The sequence below is a fragment of the Calliopsis andreniformis genome, chromosome 5 (genome assembly GCF_051401765.1).
Source record: "Calliopsis andreniformis isolate RMS-2024a chromosome 5, iyCalAndr_principal, whole genome shotgun sequence".
Taxonomy (NCBI): domain Eukaryota; kingdom Metazoa; phylum Arthropoda; class Insecta; order Hymenoptera; family Andrenidae; genus Calliopsis; species Calliopsis andreniformis.
In genome coordinates this window covers 6,403,792-6,423,524 of record NC_135066.1, presented here as the reverse complement: position 1 = coordinate 6,423,524, position 19,733 = coordinate 6,403,792, and the positions used below count along the sequence as shown (strand labels likewise).

Below are 19,733 nucleotides of genomic sequence, written 5' to 3'. Positions count from 1 at the left end.
ATTGCAAGCGGAAAGGCAATAATTTTACGTGAGAAAATGACTCGAAAATAGAGAATAAAATTTATTTACACCAGGCTTTGTTTTCGAGATAAATGACTCGTTCTATAGTTGTGAAAGACACAAAGGGGAGAGGACGAGTTAAATTCTAAAAAAACATTTAAAAAATAGTGCTTCAACCGAAAATACTCACTTTACATTAATTACAATGTACTCTATTTCATTGCCAAATCATATTTGATTACAAGTCATGATATTATATAAAGCAAAGACTGTAGAAGCAATTGTAAACACGTATTTACTTTCACTGTCAAAGAAGACTATAAGTATGAACACAAAATTCGAATCAATTACTAGACTTTCTTCTTCTTCCAAATTAAAGTCAAACAACAAAAAGACTACAGCTCCTAAAGGTATTGTGATTATTAACATTCCATTAATGAATCTTCAAGCTACTTTTTCTTCAAGAAATCGATATTCTGTCGACTTACGAAGCCTTCGTTTAGTAACGTAAGAGGTGTAACGATAGCCGCGTTGCTTCGTCACCGGTTCTCAGCGACTTTCAATGGAAATACATGGTATAGGATACCAGAGACCAACGGTATACTGCGACGTATAATTTACTAACTGGACAGAATGAAAGCAGAATGCACACACACATCACGATAAATTAATTGAATTACTTCAACGAATTTAAAATTATTAGGTCACCTCATAAATAATGTAATTTCTTGTTAAAAATATTCTTTACATAAATACTAGCAATATTTAAAATCAAAATTCGGACCTGGTCCATTACATACTTTTCTTTTTCCTGACCACAAAATATTATCGTTCTGTAAAGTGTCCCACGTGTTTGTTAATGTTAATTACTATATAATAATAAATTACTGTAGAACTATATTAACTACAACTATTATACTCAACATTCTCGAAAAGCTTCACACAGTGCCCAAACTTCCCAAAGTTCGCCTAACAATCAGAAATCAAAACGTATCTCAAACTCATCTCGACGTCCCCAACTCATCTCACACGGTCCACCACACCTTTCCCACACAAGCCCATTCAATATCAATTCAGCGACCGCCATCCTCAACCGATTCGCGAACCACCGAGCGAAACAGGAGTTTTACGGTCTCCTTCGCCGCGCACCGTCACGAATCGTATCTAGAAGCGTTATCGAAAACACAACGCACGGGGTTAAGCCGCAATATGCAGTTATCCGCGGGACGAGGGTGCGCATGGGCCATAATAATACATCCGTTTAACGTTAGCCAGACTCCAGCAAGCAGCGGGTCGAGATTGCGACCTGTATCTTCGAGAGCTTACATCGTCGGTGTCTGGGAAGCGCTTCGTCCAGGCCAGACAGACCGTATTACCTTCTTACCGTGCTCGTATCGTACGTAAACACAGGTGCAACGTGCGGCACATAAAGCCACGCGCGGAACCACTCTACCCGAGATGATAGCCAATCCCCTTACCTTTACGATTATTGTTCGACCGGACTATTCTCCATCGCACCGCCGAATTGTTTACAGTATTTACGGGCAGAGATCGAATTCCAGCGCGCAAGCAAACGCATACGAAGCAGCTGTGTTTCGTGAGCTGGATCCGCTGGGAAGATTGTACGAGGGTGGCTTATAATATCGGAAAAGTGGAAGTTACGAAACTGTTCAAGAAAGGCCACTAAATGCAAGGCTCGTTTAATTAGCCTCCATCAGCTGTAAAGCTTGTCAATCTGAACTCCTTAGTATGTACACAAGAAAGACAGAGATAGAAAGCGTCGACGCAGCCAAAATCGTTCGAATTGGCCGTAGTACCTTCAGCGTAAGTGCCCTTGAAACACAGATCTACGTATCCATATTACGTAGCACATATCGACACATGCCCCAAAGTAACTACTGGTATCACAATACGACTACACACCCCTCATCGCTCATACATTTTATATCGCAGAGCCCCTGCACACCGTGGCACAAAATAGCCAATCGGTTCCCAAAACACCCATTTCTGTGTCGAAGCACCTATCTCCCGAGGGACCAACAGCGATACGGATCAACCGATCAGGTACGAAATTACAGCAGCGGTCAACAGAGAGTACAAACACACCGGCTGACCTTTCGGTCGCGATCCTAAATTTGCAACAAAGTAAATGCAAGACGCGAGAGGTCGTTTGGACGCAACTGGTGCAGCGGTAGCGCGCAAAAGCCCCTGGCCCGGTGATTGCGATTCTCGCAGCACGAGCAAGCCGACGAACGTCAACGCGTGGCCTCGCCTCAAAGGAATACCGCATATCCCGGGAATGTCTCGCGGAGCACGCTTTCCCCGACGTCTCCGCGCGTCTTCCTGAGGGTACGCAGCCTTCCGCATGCCGGGCACTTTTGAAACAGTGCCGTTTCAAACGCACCGAACGCCGTCCACTTTATCTCGGCATTCAGTGGTGTACTCCAAGCAAACGTTCCTTTGTGAGAAGAACACCTAGCGCGAACAGATGCATGGTCGAAGGGGCAGTGTGCCTTTGACCACCTCGTCTGCCCGTTCGATGGGACAAACGCGTCGCGAGCCGAGCGAAATAATAGAGAGTCTTCATTCTGATATTTACGAGCTAGCCATGGTTCAAAGTAGGTATGTTTTATGGGTAACGTTTAATGAGTCGTGACGACACTTGCTGTGAGTATTTTTGTTCTACGTTGATCATGGTTATGGAGTACTTGATTAACAATTTTAGTGTCGTACACGTTCTTCGAGTACTGTTCAGAAATATCTTGAAAGCCGAAATGATGGAGAGCCGAAACTGGAGGTATTTTTCAGGAAATCTGTCAAGCTGATGTATCAACTCTGAGATACTAAAGGGGTTAAATTATCGTTAATTGTTGATTTAATTATACGGTGATTGGAATTGTTAAGCCTTTCCTTGTTCAATTCATACGTCCAAGGAATGATATATAAAGGCATAAATTAACCAAGTGTTCAGTGGAGCTTAATAGAAATAACTAGATGGAAACAGCTAAGAATAAAGTGTAAAATATCAACACATTTTTGTATTACTTAAAATAAATACAAGCAATATAAATAATAAAATGGACAAACCTTATTTTTATCACACTGTTTTATTTTAATGAAAACTCAATGGGTTCACCAGGAATCGAATTTGTATTTCTCTATATCATTCACGTTCTGAGTAGAAACAGACGAGCACATACAGACATATTGAGAACTGATGGAAATCCTCTTATGCCTGTAGACACTAATGCATAATTCTCCTATATTCACTTCAAATATTATCTAACAACTCTCAAACTGTTTCAATACTTTCCTAAACATACAAGGTAACACACCCCTTAATCCTCTCATGCTCGAAATTGAGTCACTAACCCCTTAACCTACCTCAAGCCCTCCCTACTTACCAAGGCTCACGACACAACAGAATTTCTTTTCTTCTTCGGATACGAAACAAAAATTCGAGGTCTCTCTCGAGCCAACTCGATATTATCGTTCCATCATCTCGCTCACCGCGACCGAAATGACCAGATTAATCGATTGTCATTGCAAACGTACACGCTGAGGCTGGGCAACTTCGCCGAAGAAGGAGCAGGGAGCAGAAATCGCGCGTTTCCGGCGACAGGGATTCGATCCAGGACTATTGAATCTACGGCCACCACCCGGCTGCGCATTTCGAGCATCACGAACACGTGGCTAGCCACGAAATAGCAAGCCCGGCCGATAGCATTGCGGACATAGGTGATATAGGCTGTCGCTAATTAATGCACGATAATGAACCTGGGCGAAACCCAAGCTGTATTAATGGATTCCAATGCCCGTCATAACGCGGACGGTCCGGGTGCGTCGAAACCCGTGGTAATTGCGTTAATGGAGGCCCATCTGTTCCCGTTGTCGGGTTTTCGGCTACTTCTGCCCGTCACTCGCCCGCGAACAATGCCGCGTTTCCACGAGACGAGAGCCCTTTGTGCTACCCGTCTACCGAATTTTCCTCGAATATCGTGGAAATCGATGACAACCGCTTTTACGATACCGCTTCTTTCGACAATGTTTGGTTACTTCACTGTCGTGCAACAACTGATTGAGTTAAAACGTAATATAGAAGGATTTTATAATCATGTAACACTTTTTTGTAACGTATAAGTTCTAAAGAATGAGAATTTCCTTTTATAATGGTACTTATGATCTGAGGTATATTAATGAATTTTTTTAGATGCCATGAACTTCTCCAAGATTATTATTTTTACTGATTTTTAGAATTGTTTTTATATTTCTTATTCTCTGTTTTATAAAATTGTATGAATTCTCAAGATTACTCCAAACTGTCATATTTTGTTACATGATACGCTCTTCTTACATGGATAGTGTAAAAAATGATGAGAAACTTTTAAAAATGTCAGTTAAAAATGTCTGTTACCAAAATGAAAATTTTTATGGAGGATAATATTTATGATCCCACAGTGGCGCAGGAATATTCGCCTGTCTCTAGCCGCAGAAATGCGTAAACGTTAATTATAATCGGCAAGCAGGACGCAATGACCCGAATCACTGGGCATTATGCTTCAGGATCGTGATTGTGATTTGCGTCTCTCGCTGCGAATGCATAATAATAATCTCTCTTAATTAACGCATGGACCTGAACAATCATTAGCGGCTTTGACTCAACCATCGAAAGATTTTCGATGCTCGACTTCTGTTTTTTGCTTTAAATTACACTTCGTTTTCAAATTGATTGCTTGGATTTGTATAGAATATTTTAAAAATTCTAAAATAAGTACATCCACCTGGTCATGACGATTGAACCACCTGGCATAATTAATGCAACTATTTAAGCGTACTCAATTGCACAAGAGCGATTTTAGGAGATGCTGTGTTAGACAGACAGGCCAGGCAGCCAATGGTACCAATGTAAATTTCCGGCTTATGCCTTTGATCCCTTTAATCGCCTCCGCCCTAAAACTTAATCCGCTATTACTTTTTGCAGTGACAACCTTAGTACCCAGCCTACTGGTTATAGTGATTATAATGCAGCTCCTAACTAGGATTAAGTTAGCGGCTCTTCGTTAAATTATTAGACAAAGTTGCATGTAGGTACTTCGTGCCACGACCGAAAACGGGACGATTTTCTGGCAAACAGATAATAAAAATGATCTTCTACAGAGAATATAATTCCGTTTTCGTATAAACTGAGCTTACAGTTTTTGCGAACTAGACGCGTTTCAATTAATTTGAGTAAAAGATGCATTGATTACTAATATTAAATAAACAATTAATTACTCAAGGATAACATGCTTCTAAGAATGCATTCAACTATATTAAAGCTACATATGAACTTTTCACAGACCAAACTGATTAATTCTACTTTTTGAATTTTTTAAATTTTAGTACCAAAGCACCTGATTGATCTTTAACATTTTATATTTAAAATAAGCATAAAAATTGTTGTTTTGTGGAGATCAGTTTGGCAAATAAGCAGTCCATGTCACAGTTACTCCCTAACTGTGGATCCCTCATCAGACGACACACTTATTGAGTCTATAATGAAGAACCACAATAAACCCTAAGAGCTCATCTTAAACAGCAACATCCCTTTCGTGTGAAGTCCTAACACCAGCCAGGATTCTCGGTTTCAGTTACAAATCCAAGCCGATCGATCCTCCAATCCCTTATCGTCCATCCAACCCCAAAAAAACGCGCGACTTTGGACAAGTTTCACAGGCAGCGATTCGCGTGCAGCGCGTGACGAATAGACTCGACGAGAACGGAAGGAGGAAGAGGAACAAGCAGCGGAAGAAGATAGCGGAACAGGGGCACACAGAGAGAAAAGGAAGGAAGGGGAGAAAGTGGGAACGTTAGAGGCAACATGGAAGGGGAGGCAAAAATGAAAAAGGCAAAAAATGGTGGAAACGACAGCAGGAGGAAGCAAGTGAGAAAATGGTGAAAGCAAGAGAGGTAGGGAACGCTGTGACCAGAATTGGATAGGATAGGAGAACTGGTGATTACAGAGGCAGGGAATTCCATGGGGAGAGGCGGCTGTCCCACGGGTTTCCACCTAATTCCATCCTGGCTGACTACTGACTCCGTCTCCCTCGTTCTATCTCCCTCACACCCGCCTCGCCTCTTTTTCTACCATGAAAACCACTCTATACACGCGTGTTTCTATCGCTATTTCTCTCTACTTCGCGTTTCCTCTCCTCATCCCTCCCTCACGCCCCACCTGTGCTCCCCAATACGCGAGGCGCTTTTTCTCTCGCGAGTTTACCCCGCTGCGTGGCTTCCTCCTTTTCCAACCTACCCCTCTTAGCCCGTTATCCTCGTCGAACTTTGACCCATCCCCGTCTCTCTCTCGTTATCCCGATTACACAGGAGCACGTATGCTCGCTTTTTACCTCGGATCATCCACGACCAGCTCGAGACTGTATGGTCATCTCGTTGTAACATGATGCTTTAACATAATATTGTTCACCAGTGGAATTTCTTTGGCAAGTATCTTTGGCCTCGTTTATGTGTTATATTTTATTTGTGTGGATTAGACATAGTTTGAGCGAACGCTTATTATTCATCATATTTTGCGATTTAATATACATGTTTATAAAGGATTTACCATTGCATTTACGATGAGAGACATTGGGTGCAAGCTATAAACTTGTTTTTTTAGACGTAATAACGATACTACGCTTAGGATCTCCAAAAGTATAAAAGCGATCCTGAATGGATATTTGGCTAGAGTAGTGAACGCTTACATTCAATTGAATTCTCGCATAACAGGTCGAGATTTTGTTCCAGGAAAAAGCAATGGGTTTGGGTTGTACTAACCCTCGAGATAATGAGTAGTAGAGCTGGGTCATTGGAATTTAGGTGAAACAACTCTATTGGAATTTAAGCGTAGAGTACTACAGTTGAAGGACTGTTAAAAACTGTTAGAATAGAAGGACTGTTATAATTTTTTGTTAAGGAGAGCTCCTTAAATATAACTTTACTATTTTAAGGTAATATTATATAATAATAATAATAATTAATATTGAAAAATCTTTATAACAAAACTTTGTAGACTAAAATACTTTACAATATTGAATATAGTAACCATTAAACGTTTAATAACTTAAGAATTTAATTAAATTAAATGAAGACTAACTTGATTAATATGTTCATTGCCTAACAATTTTTCTACATGTTTCAGGTTCTTTCGGTTATTCAAATATAAGTATCTATAATATATTATATCACTGAAGAACAGATATTTCCTGAATGAAATAAAGAACAAGTTAAGCGACTATAATACAGGATAATTTATTCACAATTCAACCCTCTACGAAACTTTTAACCTTGCCTCCAATCGAACTTCAACTACCTACTTGAATTTTAAATTTTCTTAGAGCGTCATCTATCGTGTCAAACAACAATTACCGAACATGGTTGCAGAAAGAGAAGACAGCAATACCACAAATACACCCATAAGAAAATAATAATTTTCAAAAATGATTTTTTGTCAAACAGCCATAAACTCCAGATCTTCACTAACTGCGAGCCATAGCCATGCTGTGCGCGCGTGTGGTCGTAATATATAAGAAATAAGGACAAAAAGAGTGAGAAAACGACCAGTGTCACAGGAAAAGACTCAGACGCTGACACAGCAATTGCCACAGATCTTAGTGGTCGACACACGCTGCATCTCCTGTCGCTGACAAGCCAAGAAAAGGGTTACTCACGTTTCAGAGATCGTGGCTTCGCCTGCTTCCTCCTGGACATAGCAGCGTGACACGTCCCCCCTCCAGGCCAGGTCGTGACGACAGGATCAGCGGAGTACAATTCAGTCACATTTCGCACTTCATCGGACACTCGATCCGGCTCGCGCACTAAACCAGAGCCCGATCGAAAATCGCACAGTTAACGAAACCCTCGGCGAACACGAGAACTGTTAACGAGACTCGCGAGCGAACGTAATCGCGACGAGGACCGACCGCATCGCGCGAATTCGAACAAGGGATGCGCCTGTGGTTACGCGCGCTACGTGACTGTAGCAACAGGGGCCAATATCTCTGTGTTCATGAGTCAATGGAAGGAGCGTAAACACGTAGCACTGTGAGGAAGGAGAAGATACGGTGTCACGGAAATTAAAAGGTGCGAAACGAAAGTGGGAAACAGATAGAACTGTTTTGTTGAGGCATGGAACAGGCAGTAGAAACCACGTGGTTCGGATGCGCGAATACGTGTGAGCCCACCGCGACGAGGCAAAGAACAAGCGCGCTTGAAAGACGCGCGACGAATGACAGAGTCGCTGATACCGCAGCTGACGCAGAGAACCACTGGAGTAGGACTGCGCACGCGTCACGCGGGCTGATAACGGCCCTGCGCGATACCTGTCCCTTTGGTGCCGACTTAATGAAATTCTGTGACTTTTCTTGAAGAGAATCAGAGTACGCGGGCGAACCGATGAACGTGTAATAATAAAGTCATTTTACAATAAAAAGTTGTTTATACGCAAGCTTTAAATCATCTTAAAGATGTTGAGTAAAGTTCTAAAAATGTTTAAAAAATGTCTTTAAAACGTCCAAAGTCACAAATTAGTGTATCTTTAAAACGTCTTAAAAGATATTTATAAGACGTCTTTAAGACGTCTAAAAGCGTAAGTCTTTAAGACGCCCATGTAGTGTGTCTTTAAAATATCTTAAATATAGTAAACAGAACTTGATTACTATACATAATTTCAATATATACATGTAGTGAATATGACAATCATTTATAAACGAGAAAATACAGCGTATATATAGATGAGTATTTATTTGATAAAGAAACCTATTAAACGTATTGTGCGACGATGTTATTTTATTTCATACAGATATATTTTGTTTTTTTATAATGCACAATTAATTTCAAATATTAAAATATGTATAAATACTGCACTGAAATTTCCTCACATTTCAATTCATCTTTTTTTAACATCTAAGTGCATGGAAAGGTTCCTACATTGCCGACATAAAAGTATCAGTATTTAAAATAAGCTGATTTGTTATGACAGTTCGTTGACTGATTACATTCTGTTTCAGTTTCCTTGAGATAGAACTATAAACTGTATTCAAAATATTTCATTCCTTTATCGGGTTGGTAATTACATGTAAATTCATAATACTCGCTACGTTCGAGCCATATACTGTACCAACTTCCTTCAAACAGGTTAGAACTTAGTGTTTAACAAAAGTACATAAATATATATATCCAAAGTAATCATTTTAGAATCTTTAGAGCAACGTAAAATTAATAAAATTTAATTTGCAAATTTTTCCATTATGAATAATGCTCTGACATATGTTCTCCAAGAATCCATTTAATTCTTTTCATTAATTTCCATTAATGAACAAAGTGTTATGAAGAACCATAGATAATGAGTTTTATTTGGTATGCCTGAAATAGGATACAACATGCTCTCACTGGAACGTATTCCTGACCAAATCGGATATTTAATTTTGACAGAGGATGGTGCTGTATTAACGGTATTTCCTTTATTGTATAAATTATATTAAACGTTATAGTATATCTATAGGTTGAGATATTAAATTGATTTATACTTTATTTTAGTCTGGAGGTGAACTAGAAAATGATGAAAGGATTGCAAACATTATTATGGGTTTGGTTACATTAACCAATAAAGTTGATCCTAAAGCATTTCCTGATAATGAAGCTTTCGATAAGATATCTATAACATATCCAGATCACTGTTATATTATTTGTCTTTCAAACAAAAAGATACATATAGTAAAAAAAAGATTGGTAACTGCAACAACTGCAATTGTAGAGCAACAGCCTCTCGTTGACGTGTGAAAAAGATATTAAGGATCTGTATAAAGATATTGTTCATAAGCTTATAAATATGAAGTAATTCTTATTAAGCATATATTCTTGCATATAAATTGTAAATCAGCCAAAAATATAAAATTATGGAAACTTGGTTTTTAATAAAAATAAAATGATATAAAGAAAAACAAATAAAATTAATTACTAGACTGAAAATTTTATATTTTATACCTTTGTGGTTGCTATTCCCTTTAATGTTATAAATGAAAGAATAAAATTACGAGTCCGTGATAATTAGACTGTGGATGTTCATCGGATCTTATATTTTTATGTACAAATATTATACACTACCAGTAACAAAAAAAATATTACAAACTACATTAATTATATATATATATATATTTAAAGTACTATGAGTCTGTATCATCTGTGTCAGAACTATCATAGGTAGCTAAAGTGCTCAATGCATTGGTGGCAGTTTTTGATGTTGTAGGTTCTTGTACCAATTCTGGTAGCTTTGGCATCTGATCTTTTTGCATTTTAATATCACTGTTCTGTGTTGAGAGTGATAACTTTTTTAATTTATCTCTTCTACGCACAATTGAAACCAGTCGTTTCAAAGGAGTATGTCCATTTTTCTTAACTTCTGAAATAAAATACTTAAGTAATTATTATAATTCTTACCCCTAAAAACCAAGTGCTAAATATCAATTGTTACAGGAAATTACTGTTCAGATTACTACACACCTTTGTTATGCATCAGTAACTTTGCTATCTTCACGTCATCTTCATGTTCATTCACCAGATCAATATTTAATCCAGTTTTCTTAAGTAACAATTGATCAACACCTTGCCTTTTTTGTAATTCCTTTTTCCTAGCCTACAATGTAATATATTTTTCACTAAATAATCATATGTATAGTGCAATGGTATTAACTAATTACACAGATAAGAACATACCCTAAATGCTGATCGAAGTGCACAATTTGAAGTATAGTCATCTTTCCATGTAGCTTCATTTAATGCTATTGCATTTTCTAAGGAAGAGTCCCGTGATTTTGCTACTTTTTTGTCCTCTATTCCATGTTCTAATTTATACATTGCATCATCATACAGCCTGCAGGATACCTCTTTTGTTTCTGGCACAATTTGTTCATTTTCTTTTGGATCCCATCGATTTTCCTGACGCCTTGCACCACTCACTATTACGTAGTCTAAATTCTGTAAAATAATTCTTTTAGACTCAGTGGAACTAAATATAAAATATTTTATTCCAAATAACTTACAGCTGGATCAGTTTTTATTTCAAAATGATTATCACAGAGATGACACTTCATACGAAACTGATATAAGGGTGTACTATAGTACATTCCAATTTTCTTCTTTTCAGCATTATATCGGACACCCATTCCTATGTGATTGCCACATCCTTCACACCATATATTATATGGCATTTCAAATCTGATAATAAGGATACCCATGTGAAGTTTGCGTGCTCTTTCACGTAAGGCATGGGTACCAAGAAATTTATTAAGTCCACCAACACGTGGATCATAGTCAGGTGGATAATACAAATTTGTTCCTTTGCGTTCTCCCATGGTTCTATAAAATGAAACAAGTTTGTGACAATTATAGAAATACCCCTCTTATTATTTCAAAATGTCATTCCAATCACAATTGGACATTATTTTTCAATAACATTAAAAGGTTTGTAATATATATTATTAGACATAACCAATACCTTGCTTTCTAGTTAGTATTTAAAAATAAATTAAATGTTAGACAACTAATTTGATGAATGTATTCTTCTCTAACACTCTTCAGCTCCTTCGTCTGTTATATCAAACTTTTAGGTTATTAGAACAAAACATATACACATTTAAAATACAAGATATGTACATTAGATTCATGCATTGTTTTATGCATATGTATTTTGTATCATAATGTCACAAATGCAACTGCCTTACCGATCGAAATAGAAATACAAGACCGATTTTAGCGACCTCTGCTCACAAATAGCGATTAGTTCAGAAGCTACTCAACAACGCAATATATATGTAGTTCTGTTCTAAAGATAAAAAAAAAAAAAACTATATTAAAAATATTAAGGAAACACTTTATTTTCTACTTGAATTGTGACATATGTAGAATATTAAAATTTTATAAAGATTTAAGGTACACAGACTTTAAAAACATTTTCAACGTACAAATTTCTTACGTTTTTTTAAAAAATTTTATATATTTTTATAAAAATAGACATTACACTATTCATATGAAAAATATAGAAAAGTCGTCTCATAATACATTTTTTATCACTTTCATAGTAACTAATATAATTAAGAACTAGAACATGAATATTAACAGATGTATACGATTAAAATGAAAATAAAGCCCAATTATCACTTTATAACTGAAAAATCTGTAAACACATAATAGTGTTTGAACTTTTATTTGTAATACAGAACTATTTAAAACAACTTATTGTACATGTTGTACTCCCAGAAATACATATTACTGGATGTAGAAAAGAATAATTATTACGATCTTATTCGTTGATCACATAAATAGTAACAAAAATAGAACCCTGAGATATTTTCTCTCTACTCTAAACAATAAAACGTAGGAGGACGAACATATTCGTACTATTCTCGTCGCTTTAAGTATTACATCTTATAGTTGCAAAAGAAACCGAAATTAAATTCTCTTAATATAAACTTTTGCGGTAATGGCAGTCACTTGTAATTTTTAAAACAAAAAAGTTTTAAACATCAAATCTATATATAAACTTGTTTCTTATATTTTTGGTAAAAAACGTCTCTTGATTTATCACCCTTCTATTAATAAAATTATCTTGTAGACTTAGAAAACCTAGTCTAGCAAAATGTCTATGCTACTAAATGTAGCACTCTGAGATGTTTTTTTGTACTTCAAATAATGAAACGCACGAAGTATACTTTAAGTATTACATCTTATACATATGTATTGTTGGAAGGCAAGTTAGAAACTTTATATTAACTTTACTGTAACATTACTGACAATATGAGCCTAACATGAGCATGAGTCAATCTCAGAGACATGTCCCTGGCTCTTAATTTGTCATTGAGCCGTAAACCTATATTGAAGAAACGCTGCAGTCGCAAGTTTTCAGTTTCGAGTTATTGAAACTGAAGTTTTCAATATCAAATCTATATTATAGACTTTTCTTATTATATTCTTGTTAAAAAAAAAAGAAAAAAAAATATATATATATATACTCTTCAATGAATAAAAATATCTTGTAAACTTTAATTAAAGCGCAATCTTTTACATAAGAGTACGTAGAGCTTGACAGCTTTTTGTCTTTAGAAAATAACTAAATATTTTTCACAAAAAATAAAAAATTAAAAAATGTACGTAATACTATATGTAATTAATAATTTTGTTTACTAAATATACTTGCAAACAGAGAATCCTATTCCTACTTACGGTTATGCATAAGGAGCTTCGTTGTGTCATTTAAAAACTTCAAAGTTTTCCAGTATAATTTTCCATCCAAAAACAAAAAATATTAAGTCACTAAGAAATTATAAGAAATATAGTAGACTTTCCATTTTTGTGCTGGGTGGGCGACGTATGAATTGCGCTACCAAAAAGGCCAGTTTGTGAGCATACTGACAAGGAGCTGGTACTCTTACTGTACCAGACCAATTGTAGTACATATGAGTTAACTTGTACGTTATCCTTTGCATTTGGTCAGGTCGCCAGCCAGTTGAATCAAAAAGTACATTGTATGCACATGGTGTAACAGTACCTTGTTGTACACTTTGAGACACAACATAAAAGTCATATTTCAAAGGATTCGTAACAACGTCGTCGACAATGGTACCCGGTGGTGGATTATTACCATTATGGAAGAATCTGGTATTAATCCTCTTTGTTACTACGATAAATGAAAGTTTGACCGTTTTCGGGTCCCCATAAACTTCACATAACTTCTGTTTCACTTGCTCTACCTCATGTTCGAAGACATAAGGTAATTGACCCTCACCTACACCGTCGCGATAAATAACAATGTGCGAGGGCAAAATATTATTAACTCTCTTAAAAGTCTGTACAGCTTTAACCATGTTCATGGAGAATTCATTAGAAAGTTCCTCTCCTGTGCTGTGAGAGCTAACTGCACTGAAGTATCTCGTTAAACTTCTATCTAACGATGCTACCATAGCACCAAAATCACGACCTTTATCATTTGTATCGTGACATACGTCAAAGCCAACAACCATCAAATTAACAGGTGGCAATTCTACACTCCATGGTGCACCACCTAACTTACAAACCAACTGAATAGCTACTTTCGTAGCTATACTTCTAACACCTTTAGATGTCAAATTCCGCTGTACAAAGACTTGAGAGGGTACTGGGCGGTCGACGGTACATTTCTTTTTAATAGCACCATATCGATCAGCTCTATTATTAGATACCACACAAAAGACTAATTGAGGGTTTGACTGACTCATAATTCGCTCCAGAGTATCTGAATATGTGTTGGATCTATCGTCATGGATTTCCAAAACTCTGGGTTTTTCAAATCGGCAACTCATACCACGTGCAGACTCTTGAAGAGTTCCCACAAATCTCTGTAAAATATGGTACATTGTATTTACGAACTTGCAACACGAGAGAAGAAAAAATGTAAACTTATAAAAATTCAAAGTATCTTACCTCAACATCATGCCTGACACGACTTGTGCAAATTAACACCCAATCGGTCAACTGTGCTGTGTTAAAGAGACATTTACTGTGCAGTTCTCTTGTCCAATTTGCAAAGTCACCTGCGGAAGCAGTTTGACTACGGCCGAAGACAATTCTTTCCGGCTGCAAGATACGACCCTGTACATTAACTAGCTTATCGTCTAGTTTTAAATTCCAATCATTCAATTCCTGCACGATTGTGGGAACTGAACGGAGTCTTCTGTTGAAATGCAAAAGTTTATCGATACGTGATCTAGGAGCCACGCGTGTATGTTGTGCTAATGCGTTCATTAAGTGGAAGTTATCCCTCATACTGTCGGTTAAACCTGCAAAAAAAGTAATTTATTAGAAAATATACAACTAATTAATGTATATTCCAAATGTGAAAAAATATACGAAACTAAATTGAATAAAAAATATAAAGAAATAACGTACCTGTAGCTCGACAAAGTTCGGGAACAAGATATACTAATTCAGCTTGACCTGCACGACGTTCTTTTGGCTTCAATCTTGTTACAAGCATGGGCTGAGTATCATTTCTTATTCTGATTTGATATTTATTGAAGTAATAATCTTTGTACGATATACTTTCACCGTTTCGTAATTTAAATGTTGATTTGGGAGTCGTCTCGTAGTCTATATCGGTTATTCGATATGTATTATTATTGTAATCCGTAAGGACAACAAGCCCAATAACTTGACTTTCATATATTTGCTAAATAACAAATACATAGGACTTATAAAGCACAACAAAATAAGATATAGAAGCTATAATTATACAAAAACTAACGATAAACAAACAGTATCCTATTATCTCTCTACACAATCATCTTCTAAATTATTCATTTTTGGAAAAAATATTTTGCGAGGACTTTACAGAAGCGCCATATAAACAAAAATTATGTTAACATAAAAAATTAATATTCTTACCTTATACTCATGGCGATTTTGATTATAACAGTCGTTCAAGATATCCAGTAAAGTCTGCTGACGCATGATTTTATGTGTTATTTCAGCACACATCAAAATATCATTTTCATGTTGTCTTATAGATGTAAGATATCCTGGCCATAATTCTAATCTAAATTCACGAACTTCTACCTGTGATTAAAATTATTTACTAATTGTTTTATGTTGTTTTACATTAGACATAAAATTTAGCATAAAATTAGTAAGATAAAAATAGGAAGATATAACACATCTGACAAATTCGCATACAGAGAAACGACATTAAAATAGATCATTATTTAATACGTTCCGTGCCACATGTACCGTTTTTGGTACACGCCTACAACTTTGTAAATTACACACAGAACGTGTTAATCGTAATACGTTCCAATGAACACATTTCTTATGAAGTTATTTAATTATTCACTTACTTTGCTATGTGCATCGTAATAATTGCGTCCAACCAATTGTAGCTTTAAGAGATCCAGACATTTGCGCATGATTATATTAAAGAATTGAATGTAATGTGGGTCTCCCTTTAGCAATTGTCCAACCAAACGTATGGTAATTCTAATTTTGGTGTCATCCGATTGTCGAACAGACCAGAGTTCTAATACCTGAAGTTCTTTCTAATTCAGTATTTTGTTCAAATATACTCTATGACATTTTATGAAGCCAAAAATCTTACGTCTGGTATACGTTTGCTCGTATAGAGAACGGTTCCATCAAAAACATACGCCCCTACGGTTTCTTTATGAAGCCTGAGTAAACCTTTCCGAACGACAGTGCGATCCTCTTCAGGAGCAAAATCTACTCTGTACTGATACAGACACCAATCAGTAGTTGCAAGTAACTTAAAGTAGTTTGCTTGCAAAGGCACGGAAGTTCCAGTCGTTCCTAAAAATTATAGTGTAATATATTTTATATGTAGATACAGGGTTCATACAGAGTATCTTTGACTTCTCTTGAAAAAACAAGTCGATATATTTTAATGCATGTAATTCAAAGATTAATATTTTGAACATACCTTTCTTGCTGTGTAAATCTGGTGGTCTTGTAAGTATATCTACAGGGATAGGACGACGCCCTCGTATAGCTCCTCGTCCAGTTATTCCAGCATCTCCACCGCCACTTCGACCTCCGCTGACTATAAATATTGATAAAGAAACAATATATTTTTGTTTACAAGATACGTATGTATTAACACTTTGTTAACGGGAGATGTGACCTGACGTTTATGATTCTTAGAACGTTGAAGGCGAAAGATACATTTGCGTTTCGCTCACAGTTTGTCCGCGTTGCATACAGCACATACGATCTTATAAGTAAAATCTGTTGCAGATCTTTATGAATCTATCTATTTCATTTTATAATATTTCAAGGATGAAACGAAGTCTTGTTTAGGTTCTGTTTCTCTAATTTTGTATACGAAATTAGGAATTTGCTTAAACATCCACAGCCTACTTATACGAGGTATCACATTAAGACACTAAATTCACGCGATGGATTATTGTCCATCACGATTCATGGTTTGCTTGCCTGGAGCATGAAAACAGTTTCATGTGGGCATGTACGAACTTGCGTTTTTTTACTTATGACCGTGCGGTCACAACAGAATTCGACGGTCAGTTCATTCTGAACTTAAATTTGTGTGGACAAAACACTTACATTGGGTGGACCACGAAACGTGATCAACTTATTAGACTATTCCGGTGCTAACAGTTCGATCGGAAATTTTTTTGGCTAGTATAACATGGTTCAAGGAGAGCTTCAAGATGATTATACCAAATTTTTTGTTAACCCTTTTTCTCTAACATTTTCAAGATCACCTTCAGTTTTTTGTAGGTAAATTTATAATTTTTTACACTCGTCTTTTAGCGGATACGGAGATGTATTCGGTAGACATTATAATGGTATTCTAGGCAGTAATATCCCTTTAATAAAATATTTACATTGTTTTGAATAAGTGCATGTATATTTGAGATACTATTAAAAAATGTGCAGGGATTAATGTAAGATCCATTTCACAATATATTCTTAACAAAGTGTTAATACGACAAAGAAAGAGTATGTACATATATTGCTTTTTAACTCACCTCCCTCTACCTCCATTTTTTCAACTCTTCCTTGAGAAGTACTTGCTCCATCACCTTTGGGAACCATACGTTGTGTTCCATGAGCTGCAGTCTGCATATTATATACATATAAATATATATAAAATAAATGATAAAATAAGCATGCAGTTATGTCTCCACTGAAGTAACAATGAAGTAAACAGCAAAATTTTCAAAATACAGTGACTAAAAGTTTTATCATTGTTACTTCAATGGAGACATACCTTAAAAATAACTATTTGAAACACTGAATACATTTGAATTGCAAAGAGGAATTCATTCACTGAAAATAATTAAAATGTTTTTATGTTTAAAAAAATATTCAGTTTCAAATCAATCTCATTTATAGACACTATTGAAAGTGGTTCAAGATACAATATAAAATAAAATTACAAAAAAAAACATTACAAAAAAAAATGTAAATAAATATAATAGTACAAAGACATTAATATGCACAACACGAAATGTATTACTACACTAAACAATAATTCAAACACTAACCTTCACCATCCCTTTTACCACTGGATAAACTTTACTCTATGTAAACAAAAAAGTACAATGATTTTTCACATTTTTTAAGTTTTCTTATTAACTAATTAATAAATTATAGTGGGTAAAAAGAAATATTTGCACACCTGTTTTCTGTAATAGTTTGGACAAATTAAAATTTAAAAATAATGCAAATGCATAAGTATTTTAACAATGTCGAACGAACAGTTATATTTAATGTTAATTGATTTTCTGACCATAAAAGTCTACAATTAACACAAGAAAATACCAAAAATTCTACCATTAAAATATTTAGTTTGTTTAAGAGATAAGGTATAAAATATATTGATACTCTCTCTTATTTATATTAGTAAAATTCTCATTATTAAATTACATATTTTTTAAATCATTGAATTATTTGTTAGCTTGTAATTTATGTTCAACTAGTGTAACTGAAAACTATTCATTTAAGAACAGATAGGCGTAGAAATACTTTTTTTATGTTTCTCCAAAATTTAATAAAAGCAGTAAAAAAGAATATGAAGGAAGAAATAAAACTGTACCACAAAAAAATTTCTACAGACAACAAATTATAACAAATGTATGGATACATGCAATATTGTCAATAAATTGAACTTCTGAAATACCTGAGGTACTTGTGATGGTCTTGCATAAGGTGTTTGTGATGATGGACCAGGTTGTGATGAGGGGGGGCCAGGTCTTCGACCCCAAGCACCTTGTGGCGGCTCTTGTGAAGCACGAGACCCTCCAGGTGGAGGATGAGGTCTTCTATCATCTGGACGTTTTCCACGACCACCACTCCTGCCTCGACCTCGATCAGCCATGACTTATTTTAAGCCTATTGGTATAATACAAACACAATACAACTTTAAATTGTTTGTACCTTCTCATATTAGATTGATATAATAAAACATTTTATGTAATACAATATTAAACTATCAAGTATGATCTAACTGTAAACAATCAAACACAATTTATGCATACAAGCATTATACGATTGATTTATTCATACTTTCATTATCCAATTGATTATTTTGAAAAATACAAAACTATTGAAAATATAATTTAAGCAATATGCGTAAAAGTAATTATAAACACTTGTTTATAAATTCAAGCTTACTTAATTATTCATATTCTATAATAACTTTTAATTTTTAATTAAGTTAAATTACTGGGTACATTCACTGTATTTCTTTCAGTGCCAACATGAATTTTTCGATGTCATATTTACACATACATATGTTCAACAATAAAAAATGTTAGGGTCTGCTTCAAGGTTAAGCAAATGCACGAAAAAACATATACATTTTCGTACAGAAAAATCATTCTAAATACTTCTGGTAATAACTATAGACACAAACCGGTAATGAACATGGAAAATAAAAATATATAAACTAACATTAGTCGAAGTATCGAAAATTAACACAACGTGGTCGAATAGAATTTAAAAAGACGAAAAAGAAACAATGTTATACTAAGATGTTAATATTAACCTATTAAGGTAACAAATCCACATGTTATCTCATCAAAAAGTGTCTGAGAAGAAAACAATGAACTAATATTTTAACGTGAAAATTCGTTTTCAATTTTTCTTAAGTCTATGAAATACATAACAATTTCCGATGTGCAGTAAATATTTGC

The 19,733-nt window shown here is 35.4% G+C and overlaps 3 protein-coding genes and 1 long non-coding RNA gene across 6 annotated transcripts; 2 read left to right on the top strand and 2 right to left on the bottom strand.

Moving 5' to 3' along the window:
• Nucleotides 1-2,485: 2,485 nt before the first annotated feature.
• On the top strand, nt 2,486-2,825 carry LOC143179586 (uncharacterized). The gene is made up of 2 exons (XR_013001989.1): nt 2,486-2,622; nt 2,726-2,825. It is a non-coding gene; the product is annotated as an uncharacterized LOC143179586 (long non-coding RNA).
• Nucleotides 2,826-8,987: 6,162 nt separating this feature from the next.
• Lamtor4 (Late endosomal/lysosomal adaptor, MAPK and MTOR activator 4) lies at nt 8,988-9,955 on the top strand. Its single transcript, XM_076377533.1, has 3 exons — nt 8,988-9,171; nt 9,409-9,488; nt 9,574-9,955. The coding sequence occupies exons 2-3, from the start codon at nt 9,417-9,419 to the stop codon at nt 9,814-9,816; spliced, it is 315 nt and encodes a 104-aa protein (XP_076233648.1). The 5' UTR covers nt 8,988-9,171; nt 9,409-9,416; the 3' UTR covers nt 9,817-9,955.
• Nucleotides 9,956-10,078: 123 nt separating this feature from the next.
• On the bottom strand, nt 10,079-13,336 carry LOC143178730 (coiled-coil domain-containing protein 130 homolog). Of its 2 annotated transcripts, none has more exons than XM_076377532.1 (5): nt 13,255-13,336; nt 11,076-11,391; nt 10,750-11,010; nt 10,537-10,669; nt 10,079-10,435 (listed from the first exon to the last, which is right to left on the bottom strand). In XM_076377532.1, exons 2-5 carry the CDS (start codon nt 11,385-11,387, stop codon nt 10,200-10,202), a joined length of 942 nt encoding a protein of 313 aa, XP_076233647.1. In that variant the 5' UTR covers nt 11,388-11,391; nt 13,255-13,336; the 3' UTR covers nt 10,079-10,199. The 2 variants fall into 2 exon arrangements, with proteins under 2 accessions (XP_076233647.1, XP_076233646.1); XM_076377531.1 differs by lacking the exon at nt 13,255-13,336 and adding an exon at nt 11,531-11,772.
• On the bottom strand, nt 12,194-18,925 carry Aub (aubergine). Of its 2 annotated transcripts, none has more exons than XM_076377529.1 (9): nt 18,719-18,925; nt 17,565-17,655; nt 16,496-16,615; nt 16,157-16,365; nt 15,900-16,085; nt 15,451-15,621; nt 14,956-15,235; nt 14,491-14,846; nt 12,194-14,405 (listed from the first exon to the last, which is right to left on the bottom strand). In XM_076377529.1, exons 1-9 carry the CDS (start codon nt 18,914-18,916, stop codon nt 13,353-13,355), a joined length of 2,664 nt encoding a protein of 887 aa, XP_076233644.1. In that variant the 5' UTR covers nt 18,917-18,925; the 3' UTR covers nt 12,194-13,352. The 2 variants fall into 2 exon arrangements, with proteins under 2 accessions (XP_076233644.1, XP_076233645.1); XM_076377530.1 differs by having other exon boundaries at nt 18,728-18,925.
• Between the last annotated feature and the right edge of the window lie 808 nt (nt 18,926-19,733).